Raw genomic sequence first — 19,294 nt, forward strand, 5'->3', positions numbered from 1 at the left:
CTGCCTATTAAAACGCTCTCTCCTACCTTCTGTCCTGCCAAATCGATCCCCCTCTTTCCCTCCCATTGAAAGGGAAGGCCCATTCTTCTCCTAAACCATTTTCAAACTAATCCCATCTGGTTCCATTCATTACTTAAACCTTTTGGGGTGTGAAATGAGCTACAGTGCCTGACTGCAGCATTTGCAACATTTGTTATTATTCTTTGCAGCTTTAGTGAGTCCAAAGCTTAAAACATCCCTACCTAAGCTCCAGCTTCAGGGAGGAATTCTTATCACAGCATACACAGTCTAAGGAGGGTGACAAAAGAGAGGAAACCTCCAAGGGACCTGAGAAGAGAGGCAGAAGATTTAATACCGTGCAAGACGCCTTGGGAAAGGCTTCTTTTTCTCTCTAGAATTCCTCTCTGAGTGTATTTTTATACTCCATATATGACCTCAAAAATAATGATGGTGGGTTGCATTTATATGCTTCTTTTCTCACAGAGAATAAGGTTCCCCTGAAGCCAGGGGAGCCCTTTGAGGGTGCACGACGTATAAAAATGGTAATAAAGTCTTAGAAATAGGCAGTCAGGAGGCATTACCATGTCATCAAGGTGATGCTATGTAGATGCATTTTTATGTGGCACCAAACTGCAGATTTCAAACAGTTATGCAAATATGCACAGAGTTATCTAAATCTGCAGAGCTGGGACCTTTTCAGAATTTAAAAAAAAAATGCAAACTCCAGTTGTAATCTTGACAGAATGCCTCTCTAAATGTGAACAACTAGTTTTCTTGCAAAGAGGAAACTGAGTCAGGGAGTGCCTCAGTTACATGCTTTAATTAAAGAACTTAATATAATATATTCTCAACAGTTCAACTGCTCAGTTCTGAGATTTTGTTTCTATGAACTAAATAGTGACTTAACATATGGTTGCCAACGTTTTATTTTGCCAAGGATATTTTAAATGTATCCTTATCATCTCCATCATTTTCTAAAATAAGAAATAGTTTATCATAAACTTCCTCTGCTGCTTATATTTTGTTTATTGTGAATACCAGTTGGAAGACATCGTGTTTGGTTTGAAAAAGGTGAGTTCAGCTTGGCAGGGTTAGAAATGCAGATACTCTCTCTCATATTAAATTCTAACTTTTAATATCCAGCACTGATGCCTGGAAATGTTTGTATGAACCAATGGGCTCTATACACCACCCTTAGGTTGCTGATATCAATATTTACAATAAAAATGAATTATGTGAGTACTTTAGAAGTTTTTTCCAAAAGAATGTTTTACCCAGTTGTTCTGAGTAACCCAAAACAATATACATGCACCATTAACTGCAGTTTTTTTCTCATATAAAGTTTGAGTTTACAAATTTAGAACGCAAGCTTAGAATACAAGCTTGACGTGTGTCATTTTGTCCACATACATACATAATCTATTTTTCTCAGCCAGCTAGTGAAAACGTAACTATGGAACAGTACTTGAGAATCCCAGGTAGAACATTCAGCATTTACTAAATATTCTTCATCCTTAACGCTTTGCCTCTAGTCTTCTTTCTTCTAGAACAGGCTTGTGTTAAAAATGTAACTGAAAATCCCACCACAGTGCAGTGCCAGTGGTAGATGTGTGATAAACAGATATTAGATTAAAAACTGATTTATAAATATTTTTCAATATTTTTTTCAATTTCATTTTGCTTAGACTTTGCTTTGAATTTCCACAGAAATTAATACATCCCCTCAGGATCTATCTTTAAAAGACAACTAAGCAATAGACTAAAAGCAGCCAGAGACAAAGGAAGCCTTAACTCCACAACCTCAATGTGTATTTTTAATGAATAACTCTTCTAAATGTTCCCCCATGTAGTCACTGTAAAATGACAAAACTAAACCAATTTAATAACAAGTTGATGTCCTTTATTCAAGGAGAAGGACTTCCCCCAGTGATTCAGTGATAAAGAATCCACCTGCAATGCAAGAGACGCAGGAGATGCAGGTTTGATCCCTGGGTCAGGAAGATCCTCTGGAGAAGGAAATGACCACCCACGTCAGTATTCTTGCCTGGAGAATCCCATGAACAGAGGAGCCTGGCAGGCTAGTCCATGGGGTTTCAAAGAGTCAGACATGACTGAGCACACACATACACATGCATTCAAGAAAAAATAGCCCATAGATAGGAGGGGACAATGTCTCACAAGTGGTGGAGCACTATTACTGAGGGATTTGGGGCAAGAGTGAGTTTTATAGAATGTTAGAAGAGGCAAGGGAGAAACAGAGTACCACTGGCTAAAAGGCCAAGGATTTCCTTATAGGCTGACAGGCTGCCAGGTCCTATTTTCTAGGGTAAGGTGAGCCAGCTAAGGCAGAAAGTGAAGAACTAAAGAGCCTCTTGGTGAAAGTGAAAGAGGAGTGTGAAAATGGTGGCTTAAAGCTCAACATTCAGAAAACTAAGATCATGGCATCTGGTCCTGTCACTTCATGGCAAATAGATGGGAAAACAGTGGAAACAGTAGCTGACTTTATTTTGGGGGGCTCCAAAATCACTGCAGATAGTGATTGCAGCCATGAAATTAAAAGACGCTTCCTCCTTGGAAGGAAAGTTATGACCAACCTAGACAACATATTAAAAAGCAGAGACATTACTTTGCCAACAAATGTCCATCTAGTCAAGGCTATGGTTTTTCCAGTGGTCATGTATGGATGTGAGAGTTGGACTATATAGAAAGCTGAGCACCAAAGAATTGATGCTTTTGAACTGTGGTGTTGGAGGAGACTCTTGAGAGTCCCTTAGAATGCAAGGAGATCCAACCAGTTCATTCTAAAGGATATCAGTCCTGAGTGTTCATTGGTAGGACTGATGTTGAAGCTGAAACTCCAATACTTTGGCCACCTGATGTGAAGAGCTAACTCATTTGAAAAGACCCTGATGCTGGGAAAGATTGAAGGCAGGAGGAGAAGGGTACAACAGAGGATGAGATGGTTGGATGGCATCACCGACTCAATGGACATAAGTTTGGTTAAACTCCGGGAGTTGGTGATGGACAAGGAGGCCTGGTGTGCTGCAGTCCATGGGGTCGCAAAGAGTCGGACACGACTGAGAAACTGAGTGGAGCCAGCTAACCCTGAGTTATGGATTATGACTGGTGTTACATTTTCTTGACAGTGAAGCACTTCCTGTAAGTGCAGGTTGACTTAGATTTAGATTTGTGACATGGACCAGGCCCCTGGGTGATATTCATTTTGTGGATCCTGATTTATGAGTTAATTTATCAGTGCCTTAAACAGATTGCTTAGGTCCATCCATTTTGTCACAGTTGGCAAAATTTTATTCTTTTGTATCCATTCATCTGTTCATGGGCACATAGGTTGCTTCCATATTTTGGTTATTGTAGATAATACTCCTGTTAACACTGAGGTGCGTTTATCTTCTTAAGTGAATGTTTTCCTTTTCTTTGGATATCTTTATTCCTGTTTTCTTTTCTGAGCTATAACAACTATATTTTATATAAGTCTTTAAAAAAATAATTATTCTTCCTGCATGGAATGAATATATTAAACTTTAGCAATAATAGTACTAAGACTCATTTTCCCTTCAGTAAATCCATTTTAGATTTTATTAAAGGACTGGTCATTGATTTGTGTGCTTCAGTTACTTTCATCTGTTTATAAAATGAAAGTGCAAGTGCTAAATTCTGGGACATTACATAGGAGTTTCATTGTTCCAGCTTTCTGTTCAGTGGATGAAAGCTACTAGACACTTTCAGTCTTTAAGGTATTGTCTGACCTGAAAGAGAGAGGAAACACCCTCTCCTTAGTTCTTTTCCTCTTACTGATCATAACAGCCATGAGTCTTCCTTGGAATCTCCTCTGTGTACAGAGTTAGGAAATGTTCAGCATTGACTATCATCCAGGGAAGACACTGGACCGTCTTTTGAAGAGGCAGTGGGCGGGTCCATAATGATATTCCAAAAGATAGGAAGCACATCATCTCCCTGCCAGCCAGGAGGAGAGAGCAGGCACCAGGAAGTCTCTAGCCTAAAGGCATAGTTTATATGAAGATTGAAATCTAGAATAAATAAAAGGCAGGAAAAATATTAAAAACTTAGAAGCTAAAAGTTTCCAGCCTAAGCCTAGGGAAGAGTGGATAATTAAAAGACATCATCCATGAAGGCTCACAGTTGACAGAATGGCTATAATAGGCTTTCAAGGACAAGAAAGGCCAGTAACTTAATGTCTTTTGTCACATAAAGGTGTGTAACCCATTCTGGCTCCCTGGTTGATACTCAGAAGACCAGGCTACATACTCCATCTTTTAGAACAATCACATAGCTTCTGACTTTAAATTAAGATAGTTATTAATAGGCTTTGCATTGAATAAAATATCAAGAACAGAGCGACTAAAGTAAACACTGAAGATCTCCTTTTTCTACGTTCTTAGACAATGTGCACGTTCTTAAAAGGTGAATTACACTCAAAAGGAAAAAATGTTTAATAAATTATGGTGCAGCAAGTCTGTGAAGTTGTCATTATAATTGACCATTATGGAACTTTCTGGACAACATAGAAAAACTCAAATGACAAACTCAGACACTCAAGTGATGTATGCACTGATCTTAACTCAGTTAAATAATATATATGAGCAGGCAAAGAAGAACCAGAAGTATTATGCAAACATTAAAATGACATTTATGTCATTGTGAGTAATTCTACAGATCTATAACTTCTTTTAAACATTAAAACACTTGAAGTTGAGTATTAAAATGTTAATCTCTTTGTCAGGAATTTCATAGTTTACTTCAATATCCACAGCATTAAATAACTAGTAATTTAATTTATGTTTTTGTTTGTTTGTATTTTTATTTTGTTCATGGGTTTTTCCCTAGGACTGGAAACTCATCCGTGCCAACCTTTTCTACTGGAGGTGGCCCATATGTAAATTTAAACACAGCACCTAATGGCAGCTTAATACTAACGCCAAGGTAGGTTACAAAATGTGTTCTTTGATGAGATGTACATGGACCAAATAATAGATTTCAAAGCCATTCAGATTTTGAAGCCATCGCATACTGGCCATATAATTTTGAAAGGTATTTAACTCTTTGTTATTCAGGTAATTTCAAGCAGTATCTAATCCATCCTATTGGATAACATCACCTAATCCATATACATGGTAAGATGGTCAAACGAAGTATTGTAGTGTAACTAAATAGCACCCAGAGATTCAAAAAGTTTTACTTCAATATCTTTTTTATCCCTATTCTTGGATTTAAAAAAAGTAATGGAACGACCCAGAGGGATGGTATGGGGAGGGAGGAGGCAGGAGGGTTCAGGATGGGGAACACATGTATACCTGTGGCGGATTCATTTCGATATTTGGCAAAACCAATACAATATTGTAAAGTTTAAAAATAAAATAAAAAAAAGTAAATCCCATAGAAGGCTTCCCTGGTGCTCAGACGGTAAAGCGTCTGCCTGCAATGCGGGAGACCCGGGTTCGATTCCTGGGTTGGGAAGATCCCCTGGAGAAGGAAATGGCAATCCACTCCAGCACTCTTGCCTGGAAAATCCCATGGACTGAGAAGCCTGATAGGCTATAGTCCATGGGGTCGCAAAGTCGGACACGACTGAGTGACTTAAATTATGAGAGTTGAGATAAATAAGTACATGTTGGACAGACTAAAAAGAGTGATGCCAGTATGTATCATCAAAAGAGAAGAAAGAAAAACAAAAGGCACAGTATTCTTTTTCCTGGCAAATGTGTTCATGCTAAGTTGCTTCAGTTGTCAAACTCTTTGTGATCCTATGGACTGTAGCCTACCAGACTCCTCTGCCTGTGGGATTTTTCAGGCAAGAATACTGGAGTGGATTGCCAGGGGAGTTCCTTACCACTAGAGCAACCTGGGAAGCCTTTTCTTAGTAAACAGAACATGGATATTAACGGAAGGAATCCAGACTCTAAGTCGTGTCTGCATTTCTCTTTTACTCTTTAAAATTAGGTTTGCTTTTACTCATGTTTTAAAAGCAGCATCTTTCCTGTATTCAAATATCTGTTTTAGCTTAGATTATGTCATTTCTTCTGTTTGGGCATTAATGATAACTTCAGTTGAATTGGCTTCAAATTTTACAGCTCCATTAAAGGCCAGCTTGTGGGTGGGTGGAGAAAGTAACTTTAAGAAAAGACTATAACTACAAGAATTTAAGACATTATTGCTGGTACAGTAGGTTGTAGTTTTTGGTTTAACGTATTAAATGGTGAAAAGTTAAATTATATAATTATTCAGCTATTCATGAAAAGTTGCCATTTCTGTAAGTTCAACCAGTAAAACAAATTGTTAAAGGAGTACTTTTAGTACCAAAGTACTTTGCAGTTGAATACTTTATATGAATGCTTGCACAGCCTTAGCTGATATTATTAGTCTCATCGGGGGTGAAGCAAAGAATCCACAAGATCTCCTTTCATAGATTTCCTTTTTATAAGGCATGTCTAAATTTACATTACCATTACAGATGTTGAGCAGATTGTATGTTGAGAACGCCTCTCATTTATATTTTACAAATATTTAAGGATGAGTTAGGAAAAAAGGGAAAAATAGTAAATATTTTCATATTAATTATATGCATGTTTAAAATAAAACTAGGTTATTCTATGCTTACCAACAAAATACCAGGATCATTGTACATTGATGTCTCAATTGTATGTAGGTTTGTGTTATTTGAAAGAGATACCATTTATAGACAGAGATACTTGAAACTTTCAGCACATCAGTAAGTCAGGGCATTCTTAATCTCTTTCTTGATTAGCCACATATACTGGGTTGGCAGGAAATCAGATATATTTGCACTTAGTTAATTTATTAATATACTTATTTATTTTTTGAAGAGACAGGTTTATTGCCCCCGTGTAATCTGATGTTTTGAAAATGCTCTTTCATTAGTGGTCAAAATAAAAAAATAAGAAAAAGAAGAGGATATCAAGGAGGATGATTCTTCTAACTACAGAAGCAACTTGACCTGATATAACTGGAAATGTAGAATTGCGCTACTTCCAGTACTAGGCTTCCTTTTTCTTTGTCTGCTAGTCCTAGATAAGCAAATTTTGATTTGATACATGTTGGTTGAGAATGTGTTCTAGATACAGGATGTAGAGTGCTTATCAACACTTTACCCCTCAGTCGCTCAATCATGTCCAACTCTTTGTGACCCCACGGACTGTAGCCTGCCAGGCTCCCCTGTCCAGGCAAGAATGAATTTTCCAGGCAAGAATACTGGAGTGGGTTGCTATTATTTACTCCAGGGAATCTTCTGACCCAGGGATCGAAACTGCATCTTCTGCATCTCAATTACATTCTGCATCTCAATTAAACATTACAATGCTACAGAGGGTATTTCCAGTTCATATAAAAGCTCTGTGACTTAGGTGGTACTTCTCCACTCTAAGGTTGAGGAAACAAGCCTGGTATTGATAAGTGACTTGGACACATTCACGAAGCTGGAGGCAACATGAGATTTTAAGCCTTCCACCATCCACTCTACCATCTATACTGTGAATGCTCCAAGGCAGCATCTTACTTTAAATAACAGTTCTAGAAAAGAAAAAGAAAGAAAAAGGGCCAGTGTTGTTGGGCAAATATAGGGAGAGAATTTAGTTCACTTTGTCAACACAGCAGATAGAGACATCCATTTGTATCCCAATGTTGCCCCACTGGACTGGGAGTAAGCCACAGCATATGGCACTGCCTATTTTCCTGTAGAGGGGGCTAACCTAGTTCTGACACCAGGACCGAAGACCAGAACAGTTACTCTATTTTTCTCTAATCTCTCTAAATGTACCTCGACAAATGGACTCACTGCTCACTCTGACTGGAAATGAAGCCTCTTACTGCTCTATTCTGAGAGTACATATGTGCTTGTGTAGGAAAAGTTTGGTTAAGCAAAACACATGAAGAATGAGGTGCGAAGTTCACTTTAATTTTCTGGTTGTTAAGTTAGCCAAAAACTTTTCTGTGCTTGCTGAAAAGAAATCCATCCATTTTATACAGACAACATAACATTAAGTATTGTTTAACACCTAAGAATAGAATCCATTTTGAATATCAGTTTTTATCGATGAGTATCGTAGATGTGGTAAGTTTGGATGAGACGGGACATCATCGTGGAAAATATCCTAAAAACTGCCTATCTCTTAACCCTAGGTGGATAACAGAAGGAGAGTTAACTGAGGTTTCTTCTTTGGGGAATGTTGAATGCATACTGATACATCTACAGAAAGTGAAATTTGCTCAGTCGTGTCTGACTCTTTGCAACCCCATGGACTATACAGTCCATGGAATGCTCTAGGCCAGAATATTGGAGTGGGTAGCCTTTCCCTTCTCCAGGGGATCTCCAGGGGATCTTCCCAATCCAGGGATTGAACCCAGGTCTCCCACATTGCAGGCGGATTCTTTATCAACTGAGCTATCAGGGAAGCCATATAGATACATCTATAGATAGATAGATATACCTACATGCACGTTGCTTATTAATAAAATATACATTTCCTTATATTGCAATTGAATATGTCTACTCTAAAGAATTTGTCCATTAGACAACATGAATGCCTGTGATCAAATACTTACCGTGTATGTTCCAGAAACATTGAATTGCTCTGATTGTGCTTATTATCTCACATGGATCTTGGGTCATGTTTTGTGTTTTTTGATTTGGTCTTTTCTAAAATTACAAGCATCTAAACACTGTGCACAAGATATGGTGTTAAATATTTAAATAGAAACTTAAAATTATATGCACATGTGTGTTCTAACATAAGCGATAGCTACATAGCTGCATCAGGAAAAAGTGTTGGCAAGCTCTTTAATTCCTTGTATTATACTGATCTCTAGTGGTTGGTAAGTATAACATTTTAAAACAATTTTTCTTTTAATTTCTTTAAACGAGAATTCTTGGCTTTGAAAAAAGTCGGTGTCCAAATATTTGAACAGGTAGTGAGTTTTTAATTATTTATGCCTGCACTTTATGTGCCTGTTTACACATCTGTCTCCTTTGAAAATAGGACCTATGATTTATTCATTGAATTCCCTGAATAAGTACACAGCCTCACACACAGTGTTGGGCACTGAGGCGTATTCTGTATTATAGAATGATGAAATCCAAGGTTGATTCACAGAAGCTAACAGTTGGCATGGTTTATGGAATACTTATTCTGTATAATGCACAATAGTAATTCCATTGCAAATATTTCTTTATTTCTCACAAAACTCCAATACGGTACTATACCCCAACTAATGGATATTAAAACTGAGCCTCAGGGCTATGGAGCAACTTATCTAAAATCACCTGCGTTGCAGAGTTAAAGGTTCAAACTCAGCTTTATTTGACTTTCAATTGAAGATTCTCTGCTGTACATTTCAACCTCCCTACATTTTGAGTATGACATATTTAAAAACCCATTTTACTAAAGAGGAAAAATAGGATAACCTATAATACTATGTTTTGTTTGAAATGTTATGTGCACCATTTTTTAAATATAGTTGCTCTTCTATTACAGCCAACAGTGCTTAGAGGATTCACTGATTCTGCTACAATGTAACTACAAATGTAAGTAAATATTTCCTCTTGTTCTCCTTCAAGCCTTCAGTGTAATGTCCTGGAGTTGGTGTCACCTTAAATTATTTTGTAGTGGCCCATTCAATTTTCAGGATCAGAGGAAATTCACCGAAATTAACTAGAGGCTCTTTCTTCAATTATCTTAATAGCATGTGGGAAAAAACTGGTGACTGGAGAAGTTAGCCCGAAGATTGTCGGAGGAAATGAGTCCAGAGAAGGAGCCTGGCCTTGGGTCGTTGCTCTGTATTTCGACGATCAACAGGTCTGCGGAGCTTCTCTGGTGAGCAGGGATTGGCTGGTGTCGGCCGCCCACTGCGTGTACGGGTGAGTGTGACTTCACTTCCCCAATGAGGTGACCCTGGCAGACCCTGTGCATCCCATTCCAGGTGGCCTCCCTAAATCCTCCCAGCAGGGAAACGTCCCCACTGTTTATAACACTATAAACTGTCCAGTAATTTTCCCATGAAAGTCATGTATAAAAATAAAGTACAATTAAAACTCATTTTCATTAGAGTCTTACATCAAGAATTATGTTTCCCACATACACAAAAATCGAAATTTCCACCTATTCACAAGGTAAGCATTTTTAAAGGTATAAAATGAGCTTTTACTATATGATTTGTGCTGGTTGTCAGTCATTTAGAACAATATTTATTGTCATTAAGTCATCAATGTCAAAAAAAAAAAAAGCATGTATCAGTAGATCTGGAGTTACAAACTAAAAAGTGTTCTCTTTGAAATTCACATGTAAGCACCTTGCTGTGAATTAGCTTAAAAAGCTTTCTTTAGTTTTCTCAAGTCAGATCTGTTTTGATGCTGGTGCTGCTGCTGAGTCACTTCAGTTGTCTCCCACTCTGTGCGACCCTATGGACTGCAGCCTGCCAGGCTCTTCTGTCCGTGGGATTCTCCAGACAAGAATGCTGGAGTAGGTTGTCATGCTCTCCTCCGGGGACTCTTCCCAACGCAGGGATCGAACCCAGGTCTCCTGAACTGCAGGGAGATTCTTAACCGCTGAGCCACCACAGAAGTCCGTTTTCACGCCAACCGTAACTAAAACTTAGAACTAAGAATCAACCATGTCTAATGCTCTTCTTGTAGTATGATTTGACAAAGTGCATGCGGAATTCTAGGATTTGTCTTCTCCCTCTAGAGCAGCCATCCTTAGAGCAGTGCCCCAGGAGAAATGAGAGTGGATGGAGGAGGTAGAAAATAAACATCAATATTCCTGGGTCCAAGAATGTGTTAATTTCTTCATCTGCCTGAAGGATGTCACCTCTTTATGTAATTATACTCCAACATTTCTGGATTAGGTCAGAAAAAGGTAGCTTCCTCATAGATTCATGAGCCCTGACTAGGGTGATTTCCTGCCCCTGATTGAGTAGAAGAGGCCTCCAGGAAATGACCTTAATTGTGAGGGTTAGAATGAGCCACAAACATCCAGAATCTCTAAGTGAAAAAGTGCAATGTGTGTGCAGAATGGAAGAGACAACTGTCGTTAATCAGATTAAAAGACTAACTTTGTACAAACACTAACACTGAAAGTTCTTGGATGAATGGAGATAAACTGTCAACCACAAAGGCAGTCAAAATCGTTTGGGAGACAGGGAGGTCCAGGGAGAATGAGTATTAATGAATTGAGCCTAATGTGAAATATCTATCATACCAGAATGAGCGCAAACTCACACTGAGAAAGCTGGGAGCCTAGAGGTGAGGACCCTGATTTGTAGTTTGGCCAGTTACCTGGGCTTCATGAGGACTCTCCAAGGTACTGTCTGTCTGCTTCTAAAGTTCTGAGTCTGTGCATTACATTGTATCTGGGTGAAAATATTAAAGCCTCTCCCATATCTAAACTGTACCTTCATTTTGCTGCTTCTTGATAACTCTATTTTAATCTTTTTTTTCCTACCATATCATAAAAAAAAAAAAATCTGTAGCAGTCAATTTTCCCATTCCCTGCTAAACAAGACTTCAACCTTTACCTACACATACTCTATGCGTTGGACATGTCACCAATGGGTAACCTCTATCCTAACTATGTTATAGGTAAAAGGTATCTTTAGCTAGAAATTCAGTGTTTTCTGCTGCACCATAGGTAGGTCTTAGTAAGAGACCAACTTACTGTATTAACATCAGATATGATAAATTCATCCATCCAATATTCTTGCAGAACATATGTTTTCTAAATGTCAGCTAGGCTTGCAGTGACGTGAATGACATCTTTCAATTATCTACTTTACAGATGTACTTATTATGGGTTCAGTTCAGTTCAGTTCAGTAGCTCAGTCATGTCTGACTCTTTCCAACCCCATGAATTGCAGCATACCAGGCCTCCCTGTCCAACACCAACTCCCAGAGTTCACTCAAACTCATGTCCATCAAGTCAGTGATGCCATCCAGCCATCTCATCCTCTGTTGTCCCCTTCTCCTCCTGCCCCCAATCCTTCCAAGCATCAGAGTCTTTTCCAATGAGTCCACTCTTCACATGAGGTGGCCAAAGTATTGAAGTTTCAGCTTTAGCATCATTCCCTCCAAAGAACACCAGGACTGATCTTTAGAATGGACTGGTTGGATCTCCTTGCAGTCCAAGGGACTAAGAGTCTTCTCCAACACCACAGTTCAAAAGCATCAATTCTTCGGTGCTCAGCTTTCTTCACAGTTCAACTCTCACATCCATACCTGACCACTGGAGTTTTGCCTTGACTAGACGGAACTTTGTTGGCAAAGTAATGTCTCTGCTTTTGAATATGCTATCTAGGTTGGTCATAACTTTCCTTCCAAGGAATAAGTGTATTTTAATTTCATGGGTGCAATCACCACCTATGGTGATTTTGGAGCCCCCAAAAATAAAGTCTGACACTGTTTCCACTGTTTCCCCATCTGCTTGCCATGAAGTGATGGGACCGGATGCCATGATCTTCATTTTCTGAATGTTGAGCTTTAAGTCAACTTTTTCACTCTCCTCTTTCACTTTCATCAAGAGGCTTTTTAGTTCTGCTTCAATTTCTGTCATAAAGGTGGTGTCATCTGCATATCTGTGGTTATTGATATTTCTCACAGCAACCTTCATTCCAGCTTGTGCTTCTTCCAGCCCAGCATTTCTCATGATGTACTCTGCATATAAGTTAAATAAGCAGGATGACAACAATATACAGCCTTGACGTACTCCTTCTCCTATTTGGAACCAGTCTGTTGTTCCATGTCCAGTTCTAACTGTTGCTTCCTGACCTGCATATAGGTTTCTCAAGAGGCAGGTCAGGTAGTCTGGTATTCCCATCTCTTTCAGAATTTTCCACAGTTTCTTGTTATCCGCACAGTCAAAGGCTTTGGCATAGTCGATTAAGCAGAAATAGATGTTTTTCTGGAACTCTCTTGCTTTTTCCATGATCCAGCAGATGTTAGCTATTTGATTTCTGGTTCCTCTGCCTTTTCTAAAACCAGCTTGAACATCTGGAAGTTCACGGTTCATGTATTGCTGAAGCCTGGTTTGGAGAATTTTGAGGATTAATTTGCCAGCATGGTGAGATGAGTGCAATTGTGTGGTAGTTTGAGCATTTTGGGGGATTGCCTTTCTTTGGGATTAGAATTAAAACTGACCTTTTCCAGTCCTGTGGCCACTGCTGAGTTTTCCAAATTTGCTGGCATATTGAGTGCAGCACTTTCACAGCATCATCTTCCAGGATTTGAAATAGCTCAACTGGAATTCCATCACTTCCACTAACTTTGTTGGTAGTGATGCTTTCTAAGGCCCACTTGACTTCACATTCCAGGATGTCTGGCTCTAGGTGAGTGATCACCATCCTGGTTATCTTGGTCATGAAGATCTTTTTTGTACAGTTCTTCTGTGTATTCTTGCCACCTCTTCTTAATATCTTCTGCTTCTGTTAGGTCCATACCATTTCTGTCCTTTATTGAGCCCATCTTTGCATGAAATGTTCCCTTGGTATCTCTAATTTTCTTGAAGAGATCTCTAGTCTTTCCTATTCTGTTGTTTTCCTCTATTTCTTTGTATTGATCGCTGAGGAAGGCTTTCTTATATCTCCTTGCTATTCTTTGGAACTCTGCATTCAGATGCTTATATCTTTCCTTTTCTCCTTTGCTTTTCACTTTTCTTCTTTTCATAGCTATTTGTAAGATTTCCCCAGACAGCCATTTTGCATTTTTGCATTTCTTTTCTATGGGGATAGTCTTGCTCCCTGTCTCCTGTACAGTGTCACGAACCTCCGTCCATAGTTCATCAGGCACTCTATCAGTGCCTTAAATCTATTTCTCACTTCCACTGTATAGTCATAGGGATTTGATTTAGGTCCTACCTGAATGGCCTATTTGTTTTCCCTACTTTCTTCAATTTCAGTCTGAATTTGGCAATAAGGAGTTCATGATCTGAGCCACAGTCATCTCCCGGTCTTGTTTTTGCTGACTGTACAGAGCTTCTCCATCTTTGGCTGCAAAAAATATAATCAATCTGATTTTGGTGTTGGCCATCTGGTGATGTCCATGTGTAGAGTCTTCTCTTGTGTTGTTGGAAGAAGGTGTTTGCTATGACCAGTGTGTTCTTTTGGCAAAACTCTCTTAGCCTTTGCCCTGCTTCATTCCATATTCCAAGGCCAAATTTGCCTGTTACACCAGGTGTTTCTTGACTTCCCACTTTTGCATTCCAGTCCCCTATAATGAAAAGGACATCTTTTTTGGGTGTTGGTTCTAAAAGGTCTTGTAGGTCTTCATAGAACCATTCAACTTTATCTTCTTCAGCATTACTGGTTGGGGCATAGGCTTGGATTACTGTGATATTGAATGGTTTGCCTTGGAAATGAACAGAGATCCTTCTGTCATTTTTGAGATTTCATCCAAGTACTGCATTTCAGACTCTTGTTGACCATGACAGCTACTCCATTTCTTCTAAGGGACTCCTGCCCACAGTAGTAGATATAATGGTCATCTGAGTTAAATTCACCCATTCTAGTCCATTTTAATTCGCTGATTCCTAGAATGTCGATGTTCACTCTTTCCATCTCCTGTTTGACTACTTCCAGTTTGCCTTGATTCATGGACCTAACATTCCAGGTTCCTATGTAATATTGTCTTTACAGCATCAGACCTTGCTTTTATCACCAGTCACATCCACAAATGGGTATTGTTTTTACTTTGGCTTTGGAGATCATGCTCCACTGATCTCCAGTAGCATATTGGGCACCTACTGACCTGGGGAGTTCATCTTTCAGTATCCTATCATTTTGCCTTTTCATACTGTTCATGGAGTTCTCAAGGCAAGAATACTGAAGTGGTTTGCCATTCCCTTCTCCAGTGGACCACATTCTGTCAGACCTCTCCACCATGACCTGCCTGTCTTGGGTGGCCTCACACGGCCTGGCTTAGTTTCATTGAGTTAGACAAGGCTGTGATCAAATCAATCTGTGATCAGATTGACGAGTTTTCTGTGATTATAGTATCAGTGTGTCTGCCCTGAAGACACAGGGTTAGGTGTCTAGGTTAGGTTAGGAATATCAACAGCATCTTTTCAAACCACAAATACATGAAGGAAATGGAAAAACATTTTCATTTAATATAAACACATGTTCAGTCATACAGCACATAAAATAACTTTTCACACAGTTTTAATTCTGAACAAAGGCAAGCAAGTGTAAGCTGTAATAGAATTTTGATGGTTCAGACGTTTCCTCAGCAACCTTGCATTGTACCCACTCTCCTTAGCCCCTCAGTGGTATTATATCTCATTCTTCATCAGTTGCCAGGAGTTTTCTTTCTTTTTTATTTATGTCTCTAACCAAGAAAGTTTCTGATATTATTTCAGAGAGTTTTATCCAAAAAATGTTCTTACAAATATGTTAATACTGCCTCTGATTTTTAAAACTCTACTTATACAATGAAAAACTTAATTTCCTAATAAAAAGGAGAACCCAAATCAAGAAACTTACTGAAACCAAACCATACAAATAACCTGTGCCTGTGTGCATGTTAAGTCACTTCAGTCGCATCCAACTGTCACTGGGCTCCTGGGCTCCTCTGTCCATGGGATTCTCCAGGCAAGAATGGAATGGATTGTCACGCCCTCCTTCTGTGGATCTGCTTGACCCAGGAATCAAACACATCTCTTATGTCTCTTGCATTGGCAGGAGGGTGGTGGGGCAGGGGGTTCTTTACCACTAGGGCCACCGGGGAAGCCCCACGCAAATTACCGATGTTTGTACTGTGTGCTACGTCACTTCAGTCATTTCTGACTCTGTGCAGCCCTATGGACTGTAGCCCTTTCGGCTGCTCTGTCCATGGCATTCTCCAGGCAAGAATACTGAAGTGGGTTGCTATGCCCTTCTCCAGAGGATCTTTGCAACCCAGGGATCAAACCCACATTTTTTATGTATCCTGCATTGGCAGGCAGGTTCTTTAACACTAGAGCCACCTGGGAAGCTAGTGACCTGATCTGACCTGACCTCGATGTAAATCTGCTCCAGGAGTTTCCACCTATGGATAGTTAAATGGTTTAATTGGTCAGTTCTTCTCCGTCTACATTTGTATGTTTACACCCCTTTTCCCATCCCTCAGCTGCAGTATTCCTGGATGTCACTAAACTTCCCTGTGCTTGTTCCATTTCTCCTTTACTGTTGCGTCTGTTTGTTTTTTATTTTTTCCAACCTTAAAAGAGAGATTTGGAAAGTATGAGCCGACTTTGCTGTGATTTAAAGACAAGGAAGGTTGACTTCAAATCAGAGAATAGGATTTTGATCCTGCTGATGGTACTGACTGAAGGGTACTTATGGGACTGACTTAAGGGGAAGCCCCCTTGTGGCTCAGATGGTAAAGAGTCTGCCTGCAATGCAGGAGACCCGGGTTCAATCCCTGGGTTGGGAAGATCCCCTGGAAAAGGAAATGGCAACCCACTCCAATAATCTTGCCTGGAAAATCCCATGGATGTAGGAGCTTGACAGGTACAGTTCATGGACTCACAGAGTTGTACACAACTGAGCGACTTCACTTTCCCTTTCGCTTTCTCATGGCACTGACTTTGTGTGACTTCGAATCAATCTGTGGGTTTCAGGATCTCATCTGTAGAGTGTGCACAGATTATCTACCTCCTAGGATGATTGCCAGGGCAAAATTAAGATGCTTCAATACTTTTGTGAATTAGAGAAATGTGCAATAAAATTTTTATTGCTCCTGCTCACGAAATGTCCGTGGAAGAAGACTCTAAGTCTTACCCATGAGATACTCAGCACATTTATTTTCTAAATTGTTTATATTGATAAAATTTCAGACATGCCCCCAAATTGCAAATAATAATACAGAGAAATCCTGTGTACCTTCACTGACATTTACCATTTGTTTACATTTTATGCTATGAGAACTTTCTCATCATTCTTTCATTCCCTCCACTTTGGAGAAATATTTGTTTTCTGAATCATTTGACAGTGGGTTAGACATATGCCTCTTTACACTGTGTTCTTTGTTATTTTTTTTAAACTAAGAACAAGAATATTTTCCTTCATAATCACAGAAAATCATGGAAATTAACATGCATGCAATACAAAATATCTAATTAATTAATACAGTATATATTTACTTTTATCAATTGCCCCAAATATGTTTTTTAGAACATTTGTAGCTTGTATGTTTTCCACCCAAGAACCAATTAAGAATAATGCACTCAATTTGGTTGCCATGTCTCTTTCATCTTTAATCTAAAACAGCCTTTCTGTTAGCCTTACTATCTTTGTCTTTCTCAGCCTTTTTTTCTTGTCTTTGATATCTTTTTAATACATGCAAGTTATTTTATAGAAAGTCCTTATATTTGGGGAAACCCTTCAAGCTTGCTCCCTTCTTGGTCTTGATATATCCCCATTCTTTGAAAACTTCCTTACTTTCTGGCAAAATAAAGTGTTCCAGGTTCATCTTGTACTTTCCCTGCCCTTGCTCTCAAATTAAGCTTTCTATAAGAGACCCCAAATCCATTCAGCAATTTTAGTTCCTTCTACATTAAAAAACTAATATCATCCACAGCCCTACAACTGGTGGTATTCCCTGATTCTAGACCTTCTCAGTGGGCATATCTCTATATTCTCATAGCTTTATAAATATGAACTCAAAATGGGATAATTCAAGTAAAACACAATAGAATACATTTTAGTCTTTTCTCCTTCCATATTTATAACTCATCTCCAATTATGACAAAGCTTATTTATGCTGTCTACAAAATAACTATGGATTTACTCAAGCTTAGAATGGAAAAGTAGTTTGAAAATTGTGAACTATAGCACTGTCTAAAGCAACCAGAGTTTAATATTGCTTTCATTTTTTCCCACTGACATATGCAAAATGCCTAATCATTAATGTCCAATTTGATTAGTTTTGAAAATGCATATGTCTGTGTGACCACACTCTCATCAAGACATAAAACATTTCCACCACCTGGAAATTCCTCCCTTACCCCTTCCCAGTCATCACCATCCTTGAAGTAGACTCCAGAAGGGACCACTGTTCAGTCTGGGTGGGTCACTCATTTATAACTTACAGTATGGATCACATCTATTGAATAGACATCTATCCATGATGACATTCCTGGAGGAGGAAATGCAACCCATTCCAATATTTTTGCTGGGAAAATCCCATGAACAGAGGAGCCTGGCGGGCTACAGTCAGTGGGGTCACAAAGAGTTGGACATGATTGAGCAACTTGAGCACAATAATGAAATTATCGTTGATGAGAAGCCTCTTTTCAATCTTCCATTCTTTAATTTGCTCTTCAGAGAAGATCAAATGCACCATGTGGATTACCTCATTTCTCATTAAAACAATTTACTGAACCAGGTGTTAACATTTCTGAAATAGATGATTTCATAACCAGGTGTTTTGGTGTATGACAAGAAATACACATTACTATTTATGCTTTATTTAGTGCTAAATTAATTTAACTTATAGTGATAATAAAACTTTGAAGACCAACTTTTTAAACAGTATTGACTACAGTGAGCGATAGTCATGACTGAATAGTCATGTCCGACTCTTTGTGACCCTATGGACTGGACCCTGCCAGGTTCCTCTGTCCATGGAAATCTCCTGGCAAGAATACTGGAGTGGGTTGCCCTTTCCTTTTTCAGAGGAACTTCCCTACCCAGGGATTGAACTCATGTTTACCATCTGAGCCACCAACATTAATTAATTGATACTGCAATTACAGTTTAAAATTTGGATTCTTTTTAACGCCTCAAACAGATAGATCTAGGACACAGAATCTACCCAAATATAATGTTTTAAAAAATTATTTCATTTCTACTTAAACATACTCGAAAAAAATATTGTGGGTTTAGTTTCTCTATCTACCTATTCTTACAGTTTTAGGAGATCAGCTAATAATAAATTACCTCCTTCAGGTTGCAGAAATCCTGTAACACTCTTTCAAGATTTTAGTAATTTTTACAGATCAAAAAAATGAAGAGTATTTTCCTAAGCCAGTAGAGATTTCAAGATTAGTGACTTATTTGGTTTTGGTTATGGCATGGATCTTGATTCCTTTTCTAAGAGATACCAATTTCTAATCTGGTGTCATCTACATAAAGTCACCTTTGGCTCATATCATATAACTCATTTCCTTGATAGTATTCTATCAGCACTACTTTTAATAACATACTTTTATTAACTGCTGCTGCTGCTGCTAAGTCGCTTCAGTCATGTCCGACTCTGTGCGACCCCATAGACGGC

The 19,294-nt window shown here is 38.8% G+C and overlaps 1 protein-coding gene across 1 annotated transcript in view; it reads left to right on the forward strand.

The window, feature by feature from the left end:
* TMPRSS15 (transmembrane serine protease 15) overlaps nucleotides 1–19,294 on the forward strand; it is a 142,236-nt gene that overhangs the window by 102,010 nt on the left and 20,932 nt on the right. Inside the window, exons 20-22 of the mRNA XM_061426189.1 lie at nucleotides 4,867–4,962; nucleotides 9,528–9,577; nucleotides 9,736–9,910. Coding sequence (XP_061282173.1) covers nucleotides 4,867–4,962; nucleotides 9,528–9,577; nucleotides 9,736–9,910 — 321 coding nt within the window. The remainder of the gene's footprint in view (nucleotides 1–4,866; nucleotides 4,963–9,527; nucleotides 9,578–9,735; nucleotides 9,911–19,294) is intronic.

This window comes from Bos javanicus, chromosome 1, assembly GCF_032452875.1.
Source record: "Bos javanicus breed banteng chromosome 1, ARS-OSU_banteng_1.0, whole genome shotgun sequence".
NCBI classification, from domain to species: domain Eukaryota; kingdom Metazoa; phylum Chordata; class Mammalia; order Artiodactyla; family Bovidae; genus Bos; species Bos javanicus.